General features: G+C 43.8%; 1 protein-coding gene across 1 annotated transcript; it reads left to right on the top strand.

The window, feature by feature from the left end:
* The first annotated feature begins 190 nt into the window (after positions 1-190).
* On the top strand, positions 191-20,618 carry LOC118272110 (calpain-B). Its single transcript, XM_035588453.2, is given in 13 exon segments — positions 191-3,233; positions 5,630-5,775; positions 6,075-6,120; positions 6,781-6,850; positions 14,762-14,865; positions 15,647-15,772; positions 17,437-17,574; positions 17,643-17,850; positions 17,852-18,033; positions 18,637-18,806; positions 18,943-19,780; positions 19,856-19,911; positions 20,275-20,618. Coding segments are annotated over 11 exon segments (2,034 nt in total). The 5' UTR covers positions 191-3,233; positions 5,630-5,660; the 3' UTR covers positions 19,893-19,911; positions 20,275-20,618.
* The last annotated feature ends 4,932 nt before the right edge of the window (positions 20,619-25,550 follow it).

The following is a 25,550-nucleotide window of genomic DNA, read 5'->3' as shown; positions in this document are numbered from 1 at the left end:
CGCCGTCCGCCGACTCCGACTCCGACGACTGACCGCGCGACCACATTCCTGTAAAATATACTATTGTATTTCTAGTTTTGTAGATTTTGTAGATAGTTATTTAAGAATTTCTGCTCGAAGATTACTTATTTCTGTGAGTAATACAATAATTTTAGAGACCTAAGAAATTAAATAAATATAATTATGTAAATACGCTATCGTTACATGACTTGCGTGTTTTATTTTAATACGCACACACACAAAACGAGTAATTTTACAAAAGAGTTCTCCCACCAAACCTACTTCCGTTGCCAAGACGAACACGTAAATAGTTATTTCATTTCACTTGATTTGCTAAAATCAATGTACAAAGCTGAACTTAATGCAGGCGTAGGCATTCTAACTAGCCAACCTTTTAACTTTAATTTTTACCTAACTTTTTTATGACTGACTTTTTATGTTTTGTACAATATTATTCTGAACTCGTATAAAACAATAATATCAGACACTTTCCATAGCCAAACAAGGACATTGCTATTGGAATTTGGATAGGCGCACTATATTTTAAAGCGTCTGATAAAAGTATTGGCCCACGGAAAGCGTCTGATTTTTATTAGTTACCTTTCTCACCCGGTCCCTTCGCAGGTGCCACCGAGCAAGCTCCATAAACATTCAAATGTTAAAAAGTAGGTACCCAAGGCACAAGGTTCTACTGAGAAGCGGCAGTTGTATTTCTTTTTATGGAATAGGAGGCAAACAAGCAAACGAGTCACCTGATGGTAAGCGATCAGCGCCGCCCATGGACACCCGCAACACCAGAGGACTAACAGGTGCGTTGCCGGCCTTTTTTTAAAAAAGAGTATGATTCGGAAAATAAGTTGTGTCTTACGGCTCTAGTATCTTGCACTACCACTTAATCTATTATAAAAGCAAGAGCAAATGAATGTTAGGAGGATTTATAATAATAAGCCTTTATCCCGAACTGCTTTCTTCTTTTCTTAGTAATGTGGGTGTCTATTTGGGTATAAAATATCTTTGAGTTCAGTGTGCCTCTTGGCAAAGGCCTCCTCTAACAATTCCATTTATTTTCCTCGAATATTCGTCAGTTTATGGTTAACGATTTTCAGTATTAACTTACATAAATAAAATACAAGTGGTGTTTTGTGTGCGAGTGAGCGTTTGTTACAAATAGTTGCCTACCTTTCGTAAATTCGTAATTGCTCGAAATGTGTTCTCGAAAAGTTTGGAACTATTCTACGGTGAACAATGGACTAAGTAAAAAAAGCAGTGTGTAATGACAACAGTCAATAGATAGACTATACAATATATTTTATAATACTTAGAACATTTAAAACAGCAGTTAGGTAAATATAATATACGAGTAAAGCGTATGGCGAGAAACAGTAATTACTTGTCAATAAGTAATAAAATAGTGCATATAAAATTATGAGCATGTTGGAAAGTACCCACCAACATTACTGTTGATTTTCATTTGCTAATGCTTAATCAATCTTTTATAACAATACGGTGTGCACCATCGCCCTCCGGTCCGAAGTAAATGCTCATGCAGCAGAGGTGCAACATAAACACACATAACATGCGAATGACATTCGAGCTGCGGGAGCCGCCGAGTCAACACCTCCTGAGGATGCTCCGTGGAGGAGCGAAACATATGTCGAGTCGTATATTGCATGGTATGTGTAGGTAAATGCTGCATGAGCGTTTAATTGCGGGCGGGAGGGATGGACGGACGGATGCTGCACGCCGCATGTTAATAAATAGGTACGTATATGTATAAGCGGAATTAAAACTAAAAATCTTACTGTATTGTTAGTGTAGCATGGATTTCCGCAAAGTATACAGGATGACTGGTGAGATACCTTTAATATCTGAGGACGTAATAGTATGCGAACATATATCATGAAATAAAATAACATAAAAACGAAATATTAAATAATTTCTTTGTAAACTTCGTACACAGTACACCGAGAGTTCAGTCACGGTATTTACTCGGAATTTTGCCGAATCCTTGGACACCGCGCCAGCGCGGACGCACGGGTCGCGCAGCGCTCTATCAACACAGAATACATAGGTACCTACACTGTACAGCTGTTGCCTACCTACATCGAGACCTATCCTAACGAGAATCCAGTACCGAGTACTCTCCATAAGTACAAGGTGTATTGACGGTCAAGGTCAGGTATAAATCTTTTCAGTTTGTGAATAAAATCGATTTATTCTTGTATATAGATTGTATCGATACTAATTAAATCGATGCTTTTACACGATTTTATCTCTACCAAATCTCTAGTGAAACTTCAATTGAAATAGGTACATTATCACAAGTACCACTACTTACACAGTACTAAGACATAGATCTGACCGTGTAGTAACTACAGTCTACTACTAGACTACTACTACACTGTAGTAGGTAGCTAAGTTTTGTTGTTTGTTGAAGTGTGTATGACAAGCCATAAACAGGTCTGCTGTGACGAAAATAAGATTTTAAGACTCTAATAGATAACCGCGTGATAATGGTCTGCCATTGTTGTTTTCCGATAAGTAATAATAAGTAGACTATTTTCAAATTTCCAAACGTCTTACTTGCGCACTCGCCGCGTCCACCACTCTGGGCTTAGCTACTGCCCATCTCAGGCTTAGTAGTTATACGGGTGTCGATGCACAAAATCCCAGGTCTGGTCAAATACATACAGGTAGCTTTTCACTAGCTCTTAAGCTATATATTTGTATCCTCCAAGAGTGTAAGCAGTGGTGTAAGGTACCGTGATGTAGGTAACAGTGGGGGGGGGGGGCAGCCGTCACGCCGGCCGCGCAGTCCGCGCGAGTGCCTGCAGGTAACGGCACGTTCCGCCGCCGCTACAGTACGTCATTATCTCACGCTTTACTTTTACTGTGTATATAACTACTGTCCTTTGAAATCGGTGTTTGTTGTTTTGTTTGTAGTTTAAATAATGCAAATAATTAGGTACAGTTGCTAATAATTGATACCGAGTCACAGCAGCTATACACCACTCGGTAGCCGTGCGCGCAACTATGGCATTCGTCGCGATGTGTGACCTGGATCAGCTGACGTGACATGAATTGTATATCAGGCATGTAACGTTTGTTACTGCTTAACTTAAACTTAGCTTCGGTACGGTATCGTTAAGTGTTCAGTACCCGCAGTAGGATACCCCGTCTCACCGGAGCATGCACTCTTACGCAGACAAGCCAGGATCTGAACCCTAGTGAAAGTAAGTCATGAAATCATGAGCAGCAAGCGGCTCATTGCAGAGCGCTGAGCGCGGTGGCGGCTTGGTGGCCCACTCAGTCAGTGCTACTCGTGCTGCTGCCTCGGTCAGATGTATATTTACACTTGGCAACACTATACTGCAGCTGCTGCAGATGTAGCCATTTATCTACGACTCGAAGGTACCTACTTAGTCTACGATACCAACTTACGCACTTATCAATATATTTATAGTAAACCATTACTATTGAGGAACACAATATGTACCCACTAACTCAGCCGACATTTATGTACCTACTTATCTACGAACCAATTTAATTGGAATACAGGAAATGAAACTAAAAACAAACAAAAGGTAAAAACTAAAATGCAAAAAATAACTATTGTAAAGCATAATGCACTGATAATTTACCGACTGATAGGTTACAAGTGGATGCCACAAGTTTTAAACTAAATTATTCACTACGAACCGTCATAGCCACCTTATATTAAGGACGATACTGCCATAATATTTCATCAGGCTTCCTGGAGACAATGTTTCGAAAGTGTTGATCAGGGAATGGCAAAAGTCATGGGTTGGCTCTTGAATAATTTATTAACTCTGAACTATATATAGTAACCTAACCAAATAAGGCCTATGCCCCAATAAAGCCTATTTTGAAAATTTCCCTCTTCCCAATTTCAAATGGTCGCCAAAGTTTGTAGAAGTGTGCATGCACATTACTTAACTAATTTGAGCACAGCAAGCAACCCGTGCCGCGATTATGTTGGAACCTACAGTCGAAAACAATCACGACGTGGAGCGCACTTTAGTTTTTATAAAATTCGAGTAGCGTAAACTGTTAGTATTTTTATATTTATCAGTATACGACGTGCCGTGTTTTGTCTGTATGACAATTATACATTTAGCCATCTCCTCACATTAGTGAAATAGCTATAATATCGGTGTATTTCATATAATCGTTGTTTTGTTTACCTATGTGCCATGCCCTAATAAAGCCTACAAAAAAAACGTGTAGGCCTTATTATGGCATAGTTGTTTTTCAGTAATTTCATAGAAAACGGATCACCAGCTTATGTCAAAAGGAAAGCCAATGGATTTTGCAAAAGATGGAAAACGCTGTTAAAATGGTAGAAAGGGGTAAACGGGGTGAATAGATACAGAAAAGGGGTGAATGGATATCGGGAAATTCTTCATAGTATCTATTCAAACCTTGAATTCTGTTCATCCTGTTTTACCTGGTATGCTGTTGCAGCCAGATATAACTTCCCAAGAAGTACGCACCATCTAAAGAGTGGTTCGACTACTCAAAAGCTAGGTCGGTCGCTAAATTGGCTACAGAACAAGAAGTTGTTCTCATTCTTTTGACTGATGCTGGGGTGCCGATGACTTCAAAGATGTTACTTGGGTATTGCATGATGAGAAACTCGTCAATTCTGATGTATAATGACCAAAATTAATTAGTAAGGTCTCATTACATTTATTAAGAGCATTGACAAAGTTTTATTATAATTAAGAAGTTGAATACTTACTAGTTTTTATTGAGGCCTTATTAAGACATAGGGTTCCCAATAAGGCCAAAGTGACACTTTAGTTATTTGTGTTTATAAAACTGTAATTTTTGTTTCTAAAGCTATTTTGATTCCATTATTACAAAGCTTAATAAATAAATATAAGATTTTGAAATAATCAGCCCATTGTCATTTTAAACCTACGAGCTAGGCGGTAATAAAAATAAGGTAGGCCTTATTTGGTTAGCTTACCTTATTATTCTGTGATGTGGGGGGAGGTACAGGTACAGCTGTGTCACACTTAATCTCATTGAAAAGCGATCTGTAATAAAGGTTATGTTGAGTAGGCCTATCAGGTAGCCACGGAGCAACTGTACATACTCCATCGCTTCATACACGCTGCTGTGAGTCTAACACACGAGCGGAGTTTGCAAAATTAAAAAAGTGATCATGACAATGTGACTGAAAGTTAATTGAATGCTTCAGCATACACAACATTGTTAGTGAGCTCGTCCGGAATATGAACATGATGGCGCGTTTACATTAGGTCGGTCGTAGGTCGGTCACCGAAGGCGGCGGCCGCATTCGGTTTTACAGAAACCGAATTAATACGGCCAAACCGAATACGGCCAAACGAATATCTGTTTATAATAGTTGGTGACCGAATACGGCCTGCAGCCGAATACGGTCTAACCGACTAATGTAAATGCGCCATGAAGATTTCTCGTGGTCGTCACAAGTCAATGTGGACCCACATGTCGGGAGCCTAATGAGCCAAGTCAAGATATTTTATTTGTTCGTGCCAGCTTTCAGGAGGTTCTCATCACGAGGAACTGTAACATCTAATATTGTCATTGTCGGTCTGTCACCGGTGCTTACTGTGTCTAGTGCGAGGAGGGGGGGCGCCACGTAATGCGTGATGAGGAAGTTCATGCGGCCGCGCGCTGACCCAGCGCCCCCACCAGCGCCCTCGCCAGTGCCATCTCCAGCGCAGTTGCCGCCAGAGCTCAGTCCGAAGAGCAATGGACACGTCAGTGAGTACAAACTACACACTAGGCGCTCCTCCCCATTTCTCTAATACCTAACTCCCAAAGGGCCAGCCACGCACTTGTATTCCTCTTGCGTGGAGGTGGCGGGAGTCTATAGGCGCGGCGCCGATTGCTTCCCGGCGTCTCCCATCTACAAAACTACATCTGTACTAGTACATCATACAAATCGGTTCAGTGGTTTAGGCGTGAAGAAGGATGCTGTTGCTTGCAGTGCAGGTCCAGTCGAGCTCAGACATCGATGCTGCCCAGCTATCGCATGCTGATCCAATAACCAAATGTTGCAGACGGCGACGCGGCGCTGCACGCCGACCGGCCCGCCTCGCGCTCGGGGTGAGTCGCGCACGAACGCACGAACATTGAGCACAAGCTACACAGCCTACAGGGCGCTACTAGTCCTAGTAGTAGTTATGTCTTGCAAATACTTCCGACTACTTTCGAGTCATCGTCGTACGCAAATAATATCTTAAAACTAGTTCCCCTCGCACACTGTGATCCCCAGCTCGGCTCCTATTGGTCGTAGCGTGATACAGCTTGTTGCCTTCCCTGATAAATTAGGCTATACAACACAAAGATAATAATTATTGTCTTCTTAGTCAATATTTGTAATAAACTTTAATTTTAAATTATCGTTGAGGTTTTCTACCCGAGAACAAAGCTATGGCAACTAAAAGAATGACCTTATTAGCGATTGTACTGTAACTGTTATTTTTTAAATATAATTATACCGAGTGCCTCTTCTATAGTATTTAGTGCTTTTACAACTCATCTGCTTATATATTATCCATCTATCTATATATGTGAAATTGTTTGAAAACCCACCCACGACACAGAAGAACATGTCCCTTCGTAATACCTAACAAATGGGCCATAATGGGGCAACATGTTTTATAAGAATTACAATAAACCGTCGAAGTAAAACAAGGTTACCTACTAGACGCGCCACTAGGCGGCATACGATGTATGATTGCATAATGAATACGTTATGTGCAGGTGGCGCGGCGCGGGCGCACTGTTCCAGGACGACGCGTTCCCGGCCCGCCCGGCCTGGCCGCGCCCGCACGTCAGTATACACACTGTACACGCTATACACAGCACATACACAGCACTACACAGCACTACACAGCTCTACACAGCACTACACAGCACTACACAGCACTACACAGCTCTACACGGCTCTGCCATCGTTGCTGCAACCCTCGCCTGTATGAGTAAAAGTGATAAATCTTTTTGTAGAAAATTGTATGATCTACAACTCTGTCGAACATATGTTTACGATAAAACTTACCGTTGTCGAGAAAAATTTAAAAAGCCGTAATTTTGACCTTTTTAAAGGTGCTTTATTATTTTTTTTTCAATTGTACATCACGGATTATGTGGCTGATTTTTTTAAAGTACAATACATAGTACAAAAGACTAACTATCATTTGCCATGAAGATTTCGTGCGGAAACTATGTCAATAAAAAAATAAAAGAATAGAAATTAAAATTGATTTTTTTGCAAATATCTTTGTACCTAGTTACAATTCGTACCTGTTATAAAGCGTGTGTGTGAACCTGGCAGATCATTGTCCAGCAGATCAAAAATAAAAGAGAGTTCTTTTCGCATGCAACTGATTTCTACAGTTCCTGGTAGATTTTAGCAATAGTTCTGACGTTTTTACCTTGAAAAAAGCCGATTGACGAAATGATCTGCTAACTTCCCGTAGCAGATCATTTGGCAGCAGATTAAAAATAAATGCGAGTTCTTTTCGTATGCAGCTGAGTTCTACAGTTCCTGATAGTTTTTAGCAATAGTTCTGACGTTTTTACCTTGAAAAAAGCCGATTGACGAAATGCTATGCTATGAGAAGTTAGCAGATCATTTCGTCAATCGGTTTTTTTCATCATTTGCTACAGATCACAAGATACAGATAGGAGAGTTCTCTTACGAATTCAAAACAAAAAAGAAAGTTCTAGCCTTTGACAATTATTTCTAGCGATGAAAAAATATTTTCCGACTGTACAACTTGTCTATCATGACGTGTATCACGATTGTAACGGAACTCCACCGCAGAATTCGATTCCCGACGAAAAATATCTTCTTTACCTACGCGAATCATTCTTAAAAGCTAGAACTCTTTAGTTTCTTGTGAATTTGTACCAGAACTCCAACACAGAACTCAACTCGAGTCTAGAACTCACGTTCCAATGCTAGCAGATCACGATAAACTGTTGAAAAAGTGGAAAAATATTGTTTTCAGCGATTCCAATCATTCTTAAAAGCTAGAACTCTTTAGTTTCTTGTGAATTTGTATCAGAACTCCAACACAGAACTCAACTCGAGTCTAGAACTCACGTTCCAATGCTAGCAGATCACGATAAACTGTTGAAAAAGTGGAAAAATATTGTTTTCAGCGATTCCAATCATTCTTAAAAGCTAGAACTCTTTAGTTTCTTGTGAATTTGTATCAGAACTCCAACACAGAACTCGATTCGAGTCTAGAACTCACGTTCCAATGCTAGCAGATCACGATAAACTGTTGAAAAAGTGGAAAAATATTGTTTTCAGCGATTCCAATCATTCTTAAAAGCTAGAACTCTTTAGTTTTTTGTGAATTTGTATCAGAACTCCAACACAGAACTCAACTCGAGTCTAGAACTCACGTTCCAATGCTAGCAGATCACGATAAACTGTTGAAAAAGTGGAAAAATATTGTTTTCAGCGATTCCAATCATTCTTAAAAGCTAGAACTCTTTAGTTTCTTTTGAATTTGTATCAGAACTCCAACACAGAACTCGATTCGAGTCTAGAACTCACGTTCCAATGCTAGCAGATCACGATAAACTGTTGAAAAAGTGGAAAAATATTGTTTTCAGCGATTCCAATCATTCTTAAAAGCTAGAACTCTTTAATTTCTTGTGAATTTGTATCAGAACTCCAACACAGAACTCGATTCGAGTCTAGAACTCACGTTCCAATGCTAGCAGATCACGATAAACTGTTGAAAAAGTGGAAAAATATTGTTTTCAGCGATTCCAATCATTCTTAAAAGCTAGAACTCTTTAGTTTCTTGTGAATTTGTATCAAAACTCCAACACAGAACTCGATTCGAGTCTAGAACTCACGTTCCAATGCTAGCAGATCACGATAAACTGTTGAAAAAGTGGAAAAATATTGTTTTCAGCGATTCCAATCATTCTTAAAAGCTAGAACTCTTTAGTTTCTTTTGAATTTGTATCAGAACTCCAACACAGAACTCGATTCGAGTCTAGAACTCACGTTCCAATGCTAGCAGATCACGATAAACTGTTGAAAAAGTGGAAAAATATTGTTTTCAGCGATTCCAATCATTCTTAAAAGCTAGAACTCTTTAGTTTCTTGTGAATTTGTATCAGAACTCCAACACAGAACTCGATTCGAGTCTAGAACTCACGTTCCAATGCTAGCAGATCACGATAAACTGTTGAAAATGTGGAAAAATATTGTTTTCAGCGATTCCAATCATTCTTAAAAGCTAGAACTCTTTAGTTTCTTGTGAATTTGTACCAGAACTCCAACACAGAACTCGATTCGAGTCTAGAACTCACGTTCCAATTCTAGCAGATCATGATAAACTGTTGAAAAAGTGGAAAAATATTGTTTTCAGCGATTCAAATCGTTCTTAAAAGCTAGAACTCTTTTGATTTTTATGAATTTGTACCAGAACTCCAACACAGAACTCGATTCGAGTCAAGAACTCACGTTCCAATGCTAGCAGATCATGATAAACTGTTGAAAAAGTGGAAAAATATTGTTTTCAGAGATTCAAATCATTCCTACAAGCTAGAACTCTTTTGTTTTTTATGAATTTGTACCAGAACTCCAACACAGAACTCGATTCGAGTCTAGAACTCACGTCCCAATGTTAGCAGATCATGATAAACTGTTGAAAAAGTGGAAAAATATTGTTTTCAGAGATTCAAATCATTCTTAAAGGCTAGAACTCTTTTGTTTTTTATGAATTTGTACCAGAACTCCAACACAGAACTCGATTCGAGTCTAGAACTCACGTTCCAATGCTAGCAGATCATGATAAACTGTTGAAAAAGTGGAAAAATATTGTTTTCAGAGATTCAAATCATTCCTACAAGCTAGAACTCTTTTGATTTTTATGAATTTGTACCAGAACTCCAACACAGAACTCGATTCGAGTCAAGAACTCACGTTGGAAATATTATAGAAAAGTCGAAAATATCGATTTGATCGATTCAAATCATTCTCAAAAGCTAGAACTCATTCCTTTCTTATGAATGTGTACTAGAACTCCAACACCAAAAAAAATTCAAAAGAAACAGAAGAGTTCTAGTTTTTAAGAATGATTTGAATCGCTGAAAACAATATTTTTCCACTTTTTCAACAGTTTATCATGATCTGCTAGCATTGGAACGTGAGTTCTAGACTCGAATCGAGTTCTGTGTTGGAGTTCTGGTACGAATTCATAAAAATCAAAAGAGTTCTAGCTTGTAGGAATGATTTGAATCTCTGAAAACAATATTTTTCCACTTTTTCAACAGTTTATCATGATCTGCTAGCATTGGAACGTGAGTTCTTGACTCGAATCGAGTTCTGTGTTGGAGTTCTGGTACAAATTCATAAAAAACAAAAGAGTTCTAGCCTTTAAGAATGATTTGAATCGCTGAAAACAATATTTTTCCACTTTTTCAACAGTTTATCATGATCTGCTAGCATTGGAACGTGAGTTCTAGACTCGAATCGAGTTCTGTGTTGGAGTTCTGGTACAAATTCATAAAAAACAAAAGAGTTCTAGCCTTTAAGAATGATTTGAATCTCTGAAAACAATATTTTTCCACTTTTTCAACAGTTTATCATGATCTGCTAGCATTGGAACGTGAGTTCTAGACTCGAATCGAGTTCTGTGTTGGAGTTCTGGTACAAATTCATAAAAAACAAAAGAGTTCTAGCTTGTAGGAATGATTTGAATCGCTGAAAACAATATTTTTCAACTTTTTCAACAGTTTATCATGATCTGCCAGCACTGGAACGTGAGTTCTAGACTCGAATCGAGTTCTGTGTTGGAGTTCTGGTACAAATTCACAAGAAACTAAAGAGTTCTAGCTTGTAGGAATGATTTGAATCGCTGAAAACAATATTTTTCCACTTTTTCAACAGTTTATCATGATCTGCTAGCATTGGAACGTGAGTTCTTGACTCGAATCGAGTTCTGTGTTGGAGTTCTGGTACAAATTCATAAAAATCAAAAGAGTTCTAGCTTGTAGGAATGATTTGAATCTCTGAAAACAATATTTTTCCACTTTTTCAACAGTTTATCATGATCTGCTAGCATTGGAACGTGAGTTCTAGACTCGAATCGAGTTCTGTGTTGGAGTTCTGGTACAAATTCATAAAAAACAAAAGAGTTCTAGCCTTTAAGAATGATTTGAATCGCTGAAAACAATATTTTTCCACTTTTTCAACAGTTTATCATGATCTGCTAGCATTGGAACGTGAGTTCTAGACTCGAATCGAGTTCTGTGTTGGAGTTCTGGTACAAATTCATAAAAAACAAAAGAGTTCTAGCCTTTAAGAATGATTTGAATCTCTGAAAACAATATTTTTCAACTTTTTCAACAGTTTATCATGATCTGCTAGCATTGGAACGTGAGTTCTTGACTCGAATCGAGTTCTGTGTTGGAGTTCTGGTACAAATTCATAAAAAACAAAAGAGTTCTAGCTTGTAGGAATGATTCGAATCTCTGAAAACAATATTTTTTAACTTTTTCAACAGTTTATCATGATCTGCTAGCATTGGAACGTGAGTTCTTGACTCGAATCGAGTTCTGTGTTGGAGTTCTGGTACAAATTAATAAAAAACAAAAGAGTTCTAGCTTGTAGGAATGATTTGAATCTCTGAAAACAATATTTTTCCACTTTTTCAACAGTTTATCATGATCTGCTAGCATTGGAACGTGAGTTCTAGACTCGAATCGAGTTCTGTGTTGGAGTTCTGGTACAAATTCACAAGAAACTAAAGAGTTCTAGCTTTTAAAAATGATTCGCGTCGATAAAGAAGGTATTTTTCGTCTGGAATCGAATTCTGCGATGGAGTTCCGTTACAATCGTTATGCACATCATATTAGACGAGTTGAACAGTCGGAAAATATTTTTTCATCGCTAGAAATAATTGTCAAAGGCTAGAACTTTTTTTTTGTTTTGAATTCGTAAGAGAACTCTCCTATCTGTATTAAAAAAGCCGATTGACGAAATGATCTGCTAACTTCCCATAGCAGATCATTTCGTCAATCGGCTTTTTCAAGGTAAAAACGTCAGAACTATTGCTAAAAACTATCAGGAACTGTAGAACTCAGCTGCATGCGAAAAGAACTCCCATTTATTTTTGATCTGCTGGACAATGATCTACCAGGTTCACACACATTTATAAAGCTTGAATAACACATAAATATATGTGATAAAATTCGGATAGTAAATTTTGCTCTTTATTTTAAAGATAAAAAAGTTCTATTTTAACCACACTCCGAATTAGCAACTTTAGTTTTTTTTTCTCGAAAACTAAAAATTCCTTTTGCAATTTGTGTTATTAGGATTAACCACATCGATATACGCTATTAGCTAAGAATGCCTTGCCCCAAGGGATTCTAAAACACTGTGCGTTGTTGCCTACTAGTTTAGTAAATTAAATGTTAATTAAAACAGTACCTCGGTAGTGTTAAAGTAACAACATAATAATGTACCCGATCGATTTCGGTCACGTCACGGTGGCCAGTCTGTCTAACTAGCCCACACCCACACCCGACGGGCAGACCGACACGACCGGAGACAGGTCAACACCAACTGCTTTCCGAGCCACGAGTGTGGGACACCGCCGAACTTTCTGTTATTTTACTCAGAAAACGCCATTATCACTGTTTTGGCCGGCGTTACATAGCAGCCGGTCACCCAACCACTGCGCCAACCGTGCTCATACATGGCATTATACAGGGTGTCCCTGAAATCGACGTCCAACAGGCACCAGATGATCAGCAAGGTTCCAACTGTTAAATCAAGGTTGCATCAGAAAAATATAAAAAAAATTCTAAGTCCTACAGTTTTTAAATTAAAGTGACTTATGTGTTATCCACGAAAAAGTACATCCTGTGCCAGTCTTTTGACTCTTGTTGCTACAAATCTTTATTTTTTCGTCTGTCGTCTTCCTTACATTATCCTGAATAGTGCTCTAGTAATATGGAATCATAAATTCTTAGCCAACTGCTTTAGATTGGGAAACATTGTCAGTTTTAGGGGAACTAAATACTCTGAATAAAATTTTTACCTTGTTTTAAGTTGTACAGACTGTACTGAATAAATTATGTATGGCGCTAGTAGTGGCAAATTTCACCAAAGTTGGCGCATTTAATAAGGATTATAAAATCGTATAGCACTTTGCAAATTATTTCTTAAATTCGGCACAAAAAAAGATTTTTCAACGAAACTCCGTTTCGATGAATTTATTTGGACTTACTAAAATTTCTTCTAGTTTACTCAAATCATACGTTACAACCTCGCATGCACTAGACAACACTTTGCACGCGATTTGTTATCATCATGTTGAAAATCAGTGAGGATCTCTTGTCAAACAAAATTGTCTGTCTACCCATGATTTCGCTTGCAGCATTCATCGGCAATATTATCGCTAGAGGAACTGGCGTTGTGCATCTCGAGCCATCGTACTAGGGCTACGGCATTTTAGAGAGAAAAATAAAGATTTGTAGCAACAAGAGTGAAAAGACTGGCACAGGTGTACTTTTTCGTGGATAACACATCACGTAAAGTAAAAAAAATATTAAAATAGCCATAATTTTTAGGGGAAGGGGGTTCAACTCCCCATATTATTATTTTTTGTCGATAAAATTAGACGTAGTACTCAGCCTTAACGGGTTAGAAGTCTCACCCCTATCACATTGTATATTACGATGTCGTCGCGCGGCACGTACTGGACGCTGCAGCTACTGCAGGCGACACGGCCCGGGCCTGCAGCTACTGCAGGCGACACGGCCCGGACCTGCAGCTACTGCAGGCGGCAGGCCCGGGCCTGCAGCTACTGCAGGCGGCAGGCCCGGGCCTGCAGCTACTGCAGGCGGCAGGCCCGGGCCTGCAGCTACTGCAGGCGGCAGGCCCGGACCTGCAGCTACTGCAGGCGGCAGGCCCGGGCCTGCAGCTACTGCAGGCTACACGGCCCGGGCCTGCAGCTACTGCAGGCGACACGGCCCGGGCCTGCAGCTACTGCAGGCTACACGGCCCGGGCCTGCAGCTACTGCAGGCGACACGGCCCGGGCCTGCAGCTACTGCAGGCTACACGGCCCGGGCCTGCAGCTACTGCAGGCTACACGGCCCGGGCCTGCAGCTACTGCAGGCGACACGGCCCGGGCTTGCAGCTACTGCAGGCTACACGGCCCGGGCCTGCAGCTACTGCAGGCGACACGGCCCGGGCCTGCAGCTACTGCAGGCTACACGGCCCGGGCCTGCAGCTACTGCAGGCTACACGGCCCGGGCCTGCAGCTACTGCAGGCGACACGGCCCGGGCCTGCAGCTACTGCAGGCGACACGGCCCGGGCCTGCCACCTGCTGGCAGCGGCCGGCCTACTTGCTCGTGTCAATGTGTGCCCGAGAGGTCGACTTACTTTAGCTCTCGAGAGCAAGGGTACTGACGTTTCAGAATAAAAATATCGACTAGTTCTTGTTCGAAAAGACATATTACAAAGGACACATGCGATCCCGCGGGAATTCTCGGAATAAAAACCTATTTTGTGCTCCACAACCTCCCTCTTTTATGAACTAACCACGGACTAAGAATCTCAGCGTAACACCTTCTTAACTACAAACAGGAATTTTGGCCAAAGAACCTGTGTCCATCGCGTGGCCAGCAGCCCGGCCCGCGTCAGTGCCAGTTCTGCCAGTAGTGCCAGTTCTGCCAGTAGTGCCAGTGTAACGTTGCAGGACGTGTGCTCGCGGCCGAGGTTCCGGGGCGACGACGGCGCGGGCGGGGCGGATCCGGGCGGGCTGGGCGGGGCGGGGCCGGGCGGACTGGGCGACGGCGACAGGTAACACCACGACACATATGTATACTTGTATAGGTAAACAGTAAACATACTTGTCATCCGCGAGCCATGTAAGCGGCCAGTACGTACAATGAGATCAAATGTCTAATGAGCCAAGTTTTAACGTGCCATTTGCTAAGTACGCCTTGTTCGCCTGTAATAAAATTTATAATATCGTCGTGTGTAACGAAGTACTGCTTCGGTCTATTACTCTGTACTCGTCACTTGTTTTCTTTAACGTGTGAAATAAATCCTTTTCTTCGTTCTTGAGGTACAGCGGTAAACACGGCCATTCCCGCATTCTCCAATTTGACGTTTCGTGTTTCTAATTACCGTGACCATTTTTGTTTTGACATAAACACATCATCTACCGAACCACACAATACTATGCTGTGACGAGACAAACTCGCGGTGCTCTCAATGTTAACGCTTATATTTGATAGACTAGTTGTGTAGATGGCAAGTGTGTGTGCAATGAATAGCCTCAGTACACGTCTTGGTTTGGTCACGCCCGAACGCCTAAATAGGGTAGATGACTAATTTTCATTTTACTGTCCGTCTTGATTTTAAAATATTAGACACGTATTTTTTATGACGGAAACAAATACTTTCGAAGATATATCGATTTGAAATATCGTGTGACGCCGTATCGTCGAAATTAATATCGTATTTGATTCGTTTTATCTAAGTATTGTTATCTTATATGGCAAAATAGAAAAATATGTGTCTAATATTTTTTCATTATCTTTTTTTCATTATATTATAATTATGTTGGCTCGTGCAGGTGGGCGGGGCGCGGGGGGCGCGCGGCGCTGGCGGCGGCGGCGGGCGCGCTGGCGCTGACGCCGCGCCTGCTGGACCGCGCCGTGCCGCCGCACTCCTTCCGCCGCCACTACGCGGGCGCCTTCAGGTACCTCGCGCCGCACTTACTGCTCATGTCATATCTGGAGTGGAACAGCCATGCTGCGGTACGAATGAGCCGGCTCCACCGGAGTGATACCACACCCTCACAGAAAACCGACGTGAAACAAGGCTTGCGTCGTGTTTCGTTGTGTGAGTGAGGTTACCGGAGGCCCAATTACCTGATTACCCAACAACTCTTCAATTCCTAACCCCCAAAAGGCCGGCAACACACTTGTAACGCCTCTGATGTTCTGACCCGGAGCTGCGAAGTGCCTAACGGGTTTACCGGGGCCCCGGGTCGAAAAGCAGGAGTAGGAACGGGGTGGTTTTTAGTCAGTAAGAGTCTGACACTCCCTCTCGCCTCGCCCAAGACGAGTGAAGTCACTAGATGATTTAGTTATTATGTTTCCATATTATTTTAATATATATTGGTATACATATATGTTTTCTACACGAACTTTTCTGTATTGCTTGTTCCATGCACCTACCACTGGTTTTTCACTGCATCACCTAAAGTAAAGGTTTCATCACCTAAAGTAAACTTCCAATACCAAGAGAATAAAAAAGTAACACATGTCGATCCAGTTATTTTAGATTGATTGCATAACACAAAGAGAGTAAAGGAATTAGATAAAGGTATTATATCCTTTTAAATAGTCTATTAATTTTCTACATTAAATGAAGATAAAATTTGCTCTTTACACTGTTTCAAAATTTCTACTAGTTTTAGACAAAAAACGGTCTTTACAGTTGACGCGTCGCATGGGCTATAGGTAAACGACTATGTAGATAGATTCCTTATTTAACGTTCAGCAAAGCGAGGGCGGGTCGCTAGTCCTTTATTTATAAATAAATTCATTGTAAATAATTTAGTTTAGACGTACTTTTATTATCACTTTTCACTTTTAAGTTCAGAAACCGCTAGTCAATCGCGTCGCGTAGTACCTATACGAGTATTTAGTTTGGATAATAAAGAACATAATTGCACATAGTATTTTTTTTCTATATGTCAGTGATATACCATTTTGGAATCTTCATGATGAGCTCTTTAATTTGATACCCATATTGTAGCAATTTTTTTTTTTTTTTTACTTTTATCTAGGGCGCCTCACGGCCGCCATGTTGGTTTTTGTTTTACGTCACATATCTAAGAACACTTGGGTAATTAAGACGAATCCAACGATGCCCTGATTGTCGAAATCCATCAAGCCGTTTCGAAGAAATGAGGTAATAAAGAATATTATGCTCATACATACAAGATACGCGCGAAAAACATAACCCTTCCTTGGCAGTCGGGTAATAAACAAATAAATAAATATTAGTATTTATTATATTAATATTAGTACGGAGCCCCGAAATATAATACAATACTATACAATATAGTACGGTTGGCAACCCTAATTGTTGTAGCTCTCTGTGTTGCCGCGCTATTAGGGGCCCGGCGCTGGGGGCTTCCCCAATCTCCCCAGTCCACAAGTCCCCCACTTTCCGCCATACACCTCTGTGTATGGCGGAAAGTTACTCATACGACGAAACGACTCATGTGTTGTTTCACGCCAGTTATCTGCGGGGCCGTGGTATTGCTCAGGTCGAGACTGTCCATTCGTGCCGAAGCATGGCTCTCACGCTTGTCCCCACAGGGGGTAATAGATTGCATGGCGTGATGCGCAGGTTCCAGTTCTGGGTGTTCGGCTCGTGGCGCGAGGTGGTGGTGGACGACAGGCTGCCGGGCGCGCCCCGCGCCCAGCGCTGCGCCCCCGACTGCTGCCACGACTTCACGCTGCCGCTGCTGGAGAAAGCATACGCCAAGTAAGTGCGGCCCCGCGCGGTCCCGGCCCGGCCCGGCCCGGCCCGGCCTCACGCGAGCACTGCTGCAGGCTGTACGGCTCGTACGCGGCGCTGCGCGACGTCAGCGTGGCATGCGCGCTGCAAGAGCTATCCGGCGGCGTCGTGCAGAGCTTCTCGCTGCGCACGCAGCCGCGGGCGCTGACGCTGCAGCTGCTGCAGGCTGCCGCGCCGCGCTCCTCGCTGCTGGTGGCGCACGGGCTGCGGGCGGCGCGGGGGCGCGGGGGCGCGGGCGCCGTGCCGCGCCTACGTGCTGGCGGGGATGGCGCGCGTCCGCGGCGCCACGCTAGTGTTGCGGCTGCGGGCCCCCGCCGGCGGCCCGTTGCCCGGGGCCTGGGCCCCCGGCAGCGCTGCATGGGCTGCGCTGGCGCCGCACGATCGCGACCTTCTGGCGCCCCGCGCTGACTCAGCTGACGACTTCTGGTAAGTACTTGACCCAAAGTGGAGTGACGTCATACAAGCCGATGTCTTGATGTTATAAATAATTAAAGAGAACAAAACAATTTAACCCCGCCGTTCCTGCGTGCCGTACCGCTGCCGCAGAGTAAGATTTCCTCGCGGATAAGGTGTCACGCGCAGCCTCGGCAGGTATCGGCCCTGTTGCTGGGTTCCGTTTGTCGAGGTTTCTTTGCAGTGGCTATGGATGGGTAAGGTGGGGCCCTACGTCGTGGTAGCCAGGAGGTGACTACTCGCATGTGGGTACATGCTCGAAGCCGTGCAATTAAGAATGTGTCTTTCCAAGTTATATATATTTTTTAAGATTTATACGACACCACCACCAACTCATGGCCTTTTAATTTCTAATTATATAATTACCTTCTCCGTGTGAGTACTAGTGGACAGCAGTAGACTGTTGATTTGATGTGGGGCGGTTACCCAGAGCCAGAGATAACCGATGAGCCCCTCATAGTCCTTTCAAAAGTACCTATTTATGGTTGAATTAAAATAACTTATACTAATAATTCGACTTATACTTGACCCCTTCAACTGGCCTGTCCCAGTTACACTCGGTTCCTTCCGTTGCAGGATATCATTCGATGATTTCGTGGACACGTTCGATCAGTTGGAGCTGGTGCACGTGGGGCCGGACGACTGGCTGCGGGAGCCGGCGCTGCGGGCGCTGCGCCCCTGGCGGGCCGTGCTGGCGCGGCGCCGCTGGCGGGCCGGGTACAACGCCGGCGGCCCGCCGCGCTGCGGTACTGCCTGTACACACTTTGCAAAACCGCACACATACAAATGAATGAAATCAAAAGAGATCTCAGTCGCTTTCAGTGGAAAATTCTGTTTTGCACTCGGCGATATGTTCCCACTGAACTCGCGGCGCTTCCACAGAGACTGCGGGCGCCAACCCTCAGTTCCTGGTGCAGATCCCGCAGTCGGAGGGCGAGGACGCGGGCAAGTGTCACGTGGTGCTGGCGCTGACGCAGCAGTACGAGCCCGGCCAGCGCCGCGGCCTGCGCGCCGTGGGCTTCGCGCTGTACGCGCTGCGGCCGGGCGCGCCCAGCCCGCCCGGCCCGCCCGGCCCGCCCGGACCGCCCGGACGGCCGCTGGACGCCGCGCACCACGGCCGCGCGCGCCACGTGGTGGCCTACTGCGCGCTGGCGCCCGGCCGCTACCTGGTCGTGCCGCACGCGCGCCGCGCGCACGACGAGGGCGCCTTCCTGCTGCGCGTGCTCACGGACCGGCCCGCCGACGTCTGGGAGGCCAACGACGACAACCTCATCGTGCGCGACGTGGCCGCCGACCTGCGCGACGCGGCGGGCGCCCCGCGCGGCCCGGCCGGCGCCGAGCTGGACGCGGGGGCGCTGCGCCGCGCCCTGCGCCCCCACTGGCGCCGCGTGCTGTGCGCGCCGCCGTCGCTGGAGCTGTGCAGGGCGCTGGTGGCGCTGCGCGACGCCGCGCTGGAGGGCGCCATGCGCGCGGCCGAGCTGCCGGCGCTGCTGGCGCTGCTGGCGGCGTGGCGCGCGGCGTGGGCGCGCGCGGCGGGCGCGGCGCGGTGCGGGGGCGCGGGGGCGCACGTCGTCGTACCGGCTGCGCGCGCTGCTGCGCGAGGCGGGCGTGTCGGCGTCCAACAAGGTGCGCGAGGCGCTGGTGCTGCGGTGGGCGCGCGGCGCGCGGCTAGAGCAGGAGGCCTACGTCATGGCGCTGGCGCGGCTGCACGTGGCGCACGGTGAGGGGGCGGCCCGGCCGGGGCGGGGGCGGGGGCGCGATGGCCGCGTTGTAACCGTCCGTGTTATTGTTGCAGAGCGGTTCCGCAGTCTGGACTCGCGCCTCAAGTGTAACCCGGTGTCCCTGGAAGAGGTGAGCGCCTACTGGGGTTGGTAGACGGCCTGCCTTGGTGGGTCGCCTGGGGGCTGGTGGACGGCCTGCCTTGGTGGGTCGCCTGGGGGCTGGTGGACGGCCTGCCTTGGCGGGTCGCCTGGGGGCTGGTGGACGGCCTGCCTTGGTGGGTCGCCTGGGGGCTGGTGGACGGCCTGCCTTGGCGGGTCGCCTGGGGGCTGGTGGACGGCCTGCCTTGGTGGGTCGCCTGGGGGCTGGTGGACGGCCTGCCTTGGTGGGTCGCCTGGGGGCTGGTGGACGGCCTGCCTTGGCGGGTCGCCTGGGGGCTGGTGGACGGCCTGCCTTGGCGGTGGCCGCTCACACTCCTCTGCTGTCTTGTTACAGATGATCCTGATGACGATCTACTCGTGACACGAATGAGACGACCACAACTCCGTGACCAAAGATTACGAATCCGATCCAAACAGTACAAAGCTCGAGTGGGCGCGCAGTATGTGATATAGCTGGTGGTTGGACCAGTCGGTGCTGCAGTCGGCGGACCGCGCCCCACTCCGCGGCTGTTGCACTATGTTCTATAATCATGTAATTGTATTGTTTTGTTAATGGCCTCGTTCTCGTTAGCACTTTGTTAATATTATTTAATTTATATTCGCGTCAAATATGTATAATTATTAATCTATTTATTGAAGAATAAAGTTAATTGTGACGAGTATTGGCGTAAACGTTTACTTCCCTGTGTTTGATGTGGTTCGTTTACTTCCCTTTCTTCATGGTTGGGGTGAGACCGATATAAACTGATAGCTGATACTGGTATCGTCAGTGTAATTAATACAATTATAATTCTTTATAATTTTAAAGAAGACATAAACAGAATTTTAAAACTAGAGGTAAATAAGCTATAACGCAATCTGTTCATACATCACTCGGGTACTGAACCACTTGACTACTGCAAGACTCAAATAAAACTTGTCTATGAGAGAAGTTGATTTAATTATACGACTCGGACTCCAAGTCTTGTCGCCACCCGCGCCGTCCGGCCGGGCGCAATGAGGCCGATGGTCGAGTATGGTCCGGGCGAGTATATACTCGCGGAGGCGGTGGGTTACATTCTAAGGGTCCGTTCACAGACCGGATCGTATATATATACGCTTGAAGTTGGTCGCGGCGGAGTCGCCAACTATTTCACATACATCTGCTGGAAACGACCTGAAAGCGGATGCGTGATCAGAGGCAATCGGCTGCACGATCGAGAAAATGTACGTGATCAGAGGCAATCGGCTGCACGATCGAGAAAATGTACGTGATCAGAGCCAATCGGCTGCACGATCGAGAAAATGTACGTGATCAGAGCCAATCGGCTGCGCGATCGAGAAAATGTACGTGATCAGAGGCAATCGGCTGCACGATCGAGAAAATGTACGTGATCAGAGGCAATCGGCTGCACGATCGAGAAAATGTACGTGATCAGAGGCAATCGGCTGCACGATCGAGAAAATGTACGTGATCAGAGGCAATCGGCTGCACGATCGAGAAAATGTACGTGATCAGAGCCAATCGGCTGCACGATCGAGAAAATGTACGTGATCAGAGCCAATCGGCTGCGCGATCGAGAAAATGTACGTGATCAGAGGCAATCGGCTGCACGATCGAGAAAATGTACGTGATCAGAGGCAATCGGCTACACGATCGAGAAAATGTACGCGATCGGAGCCGGTTAGCACCGGTGACTTTTAATTCGACGCATTATAATTAGTTGGAATTACAAAATTAGCCCTGAGGTCTCTGGTCCGAAAGTGGCTGGTTTCTTAGATATGTATTCAACATTTTCGGTTTTTGTAAAAAGATCCCGAATTGACTACAAAAATATCAAAAAATAAAAAATGCTGATTTGATTTAAGTTGTTTTAGCGTTTATTTGTTGCCAATACATCGTAGGTATGGTCTGGAATAAAACATAGGACACACTTTATACCACGCGACGATATTTTGTTGCAACGACGCGAACATTAATCTTCGCCGCCACGTGTAGCCATAGCGCAGAGGTGGACGCAGACTTGGCCAGAATCGACCACCGCACGCCATTTCAGCATAATAGGTACTTCGCTGTTGTTTAAACTCATTAGTTATCTCCTCGTTATTGCTAATTAAGAAGCACTATGTATTTTCTTACTAATTTATTCATTAGGTACCTACTTATTAGGTTTTACCTGCGGATTCGCTCGCCTTCTTTTAAGGTGTTGGTGGCATATAGAAAAAAAATAGGCATGATATTTTTGTTATGGGACAAGCCCGCCACAACCTCCCACACTGCTGCAACTCCTGTAAGCCAGGATCTACAGTAGATACAACCATGAAAACAAGGGAACATTGAAGTCCGGCGCGTCCCAGGGATATGAAAGACTGTCTTGGATCCCGCAACGAAATCAATCAGAAGATATTATTAGAGGAGAAAACGATAGTTTCCATTTCCCTCGGTGAATTTAATGCAGGAGACAGAATCACCGACAAAGTATATTTTAAGATCTCAATAATTATAAATATTTAAGGATTTCTAAACTAAGATAAAGTATAATTATACATATATAATTATATAATTATTAAGCCTGAATATTTATATCTTTAAAATTGGTGTGCCCAAACTGGGTCCATAATTGTTACTTTTACCTGTAAGACTAAAACATATATGTATGTACCTACATTGTGGAAAGCAAATAAATGAATATGATTATGACTTAAGCCTAAAGGCACAAAAGAGACTACACAACTGGGAGAAGCCCAGTCGCCAAGCACCACGGAAATTTGATTTAAAAATAAGTGGGTCCTATGTGTGAGCTGTTATACTTGCTTCCAGTAAAAGGTATGGCACGCCTCAACGCACGGAAATTTGTTCTAGACTCCATAAGGTCCGTAAAACTACACCTGATGAAACAATTATCTAACATAATGTTACGGTCAGAGATATTTTTGTTAGTCACAAGTAGTCATAGGTACCTAACAATTTTTAGCTTGCTCCATACAAATGCTTCATAATGCGCTATACAAACTTCCACCTACCCCCCCCTTATTTTAGGGAAGTGGGGGGCTGGTATGAGACAAGAAGTAGCCTATATCACACTCCACCTTTTAACTATCTTCACTTTAAACCGCGTCAATTCGTCGGTTCGTTTTGCCCTGAAAAACGGACAAACAAACAGACAAGCACACGCACTTTTTCATTTATACAATACTTATGTTAAAAAGTATGGATTATATTAGCTAGGTAGCTATTTACTTTTACTAAATACCCAATGCAAATACCTAATTAATTGTGTGAACGAATAATTCCGTTCCATTCCAAGATTGTTATATAATTATATTTAACCAAGTATCTTAAATATACATAATATTACAGAATTACTTTAGTTAATTGAGTTAAGCACAGTTTGCCACATTTGGTTGCAGTCGCTAGTCAGTAGCAGTAGAACCGTCCGCACGAGGGGACAGCACGTCGTCGTGCCCGCAGAGAGCTTCTCGCTTTTAATTATTTTGCAAAGCACAAAGTAGGAGGTAAGTGGCAAGATGCATGTTAAGTGATTAGTTGATGCCCTTTTGAAATTTGAGTCTCACCCATACCGACCTCTACCAAAATGTTAACACTCATTTTCAAAATAGTCATCCTATGTGTCTTAGATACCCACAAAAACATTTCATGTTAAATGTTGCCAAGACGAGACCATATAGCTCGCACTGTCAAAAAGTAATCAGATCCCGTGTAGAGCCAAGTTTCTAACCCTACATGCCCAGACCTAAATCGATAAGCCCTAATTTCACACTCAAGTTACGGGGAAATTCTACAGCCATAGCTCGTACTGCGTAGTTCGTAGCGCGTAGCAGAGTTTTTACTCTATAATCTCGTAGGCGTGCAAACCTTGGACGTAACTGGCGAGTCGGCCGCACGGACTTTTTGCTATTCGTCATATGGGCTTGAGCTTAAAAATCTATTCAACAATCTTCTACACTCTTTCCGTGCGGCCAACACGCCAGTTACGTCCAAGGTTTGTACGCCTACGAGATTATAGCGTAAAAACTCTGCTACGCGCTACGAACTACGCAGTACGAGCTATGGCTGTAGAATTTCCCCGTAACTTGAGTGTGAAATTAGGGCTTATCGATTTAGGTCTGGGCATGTAGGGTTAGAAACTTGGCTCTACACGGGATCTGATTACTTTTTGACAGTGCGAGCTATATGGTCTCGTCTTGGCAACATTTAACATGAAATGTTTTTGTGGGATTTCATTTCTTTTTGTAGGTTGCTTATGATAGAAAGATAAAATGAGCGACAAATACAAGTAGTTTTTTGTCGCTCATCCTAATACTTTTTATCAATGAAAATTAAAACACTAGTATCTAAACCTTTACCTACTAAACTACTAACAATTAAATATTAGGCAAATGGTTTTTTTCTCCGCGATAGCAAACTTTTAAATCACCGAAATATTCCGAAAATTTTTCATTCAACGAGACAACCGTCAACGACGTCTGCCCTCGCGCGTCTGCCCGCATTCGGGTGCCGCGCTCGCTGACGGGCCGATTATTTTTAGCTACTGCGCGGGGACGAGGGGGCAGGCGGCGGGCGTTGGCGCATACTATACTTACGATGCTTATGTTCAAAAGTATAGGTTGATTAATAAACACTTACCGAAGTGAAGTGTAGTAATATTATTCATATCTAAGTACTTATGGGTAGGATAATGTTTTGATTTGATGAAAAGTTTGTGTTCTATGTACTTGTGTATAATTTTCAGATCTCAAGCAGGAAATAGGGAATTAAGTTTCCCTATTTCAGATTTTTACCCCTCCGCGGCCGCATTCAGACCTCTAGCGTCAAAAGTTGCGGAAGTCTCGAACAAACTTTCACCCCTAGTTTAAGGGGTTGGGGGTAAAAGTTCCAAGTTTTAGGATTTTTTTGTTGTTTGGGTACTAATACTAGCTTACATACCAAATTTCAGTTTTCTAGGACTTCAGGAAGTACCTTAAGAATTTTGTTGATCATCAGTGAGTGAGTGAGTGAGTGACGAAATCGGGGTATTTTAGATATCAATAAAATCTAAAGTATAAGAGCTATGCAATTGAAACTTTAGAGGTTTATTAAGTCTACCACTGACATTATATCCTGAAAATTTTGTTTATCTGGTATAACCCAAACTCAAGTTATGAAGGTTCAAAAATACGACGAAGCGCTTCGAGAAAAGGTAGGTAGTGCCCTTGCGCTTGCGCTTCGCTTAATACTACCGTGCCCCCATATATATAAGGCGCGTCTCGTAGAGCTATACACAGGCCACAATTCTAAATCCGTGCTATTATTTACTGTGAAAAACTCCTATACCATCAAAAACATCCTGTAAAAAGCCCAAGTCTCGCAACTCATCGGTTTTGTTTTCTGTAAAAAGCTGTGAGTCCCATATACCCATAATACCAAGTCGGTTATTTTATTTAGTCCCTACTTAAGGGACCTTCTGTCTTAAGGTATTTTATTATCTAAATTGTTATCATATAAATATAAAGCCAACTTGGTCAAGTTCAACGCTACCAAAACCCAGGCGTGTCTATTCTCTGCCAAACGGAATCAATTTCCGCTGGCTCCTACGGATCGGATCGGATCATCTTGAGCTCCTGGGCGTA

Source organism: Spodoptera frugiperda, chromosome 5, assembly GCF_023101765.2.
Source record: "Spodoptera frugiperda isolate SF20-4 chromosome 5, AGI-APGP_CSIRO_Sfru_2.0, whole genome shotgun sequence".
NCBI classification, from domain to species: Eukaryota; Metazoa; Arthropoda; class Insecta; order Lepidoptera; family Noctuidae; genus Spodoptera; species Spodoptera frugiperda.
This window is presented reverse-complemented; position numbering and strand designations above follow the sequence as displayed.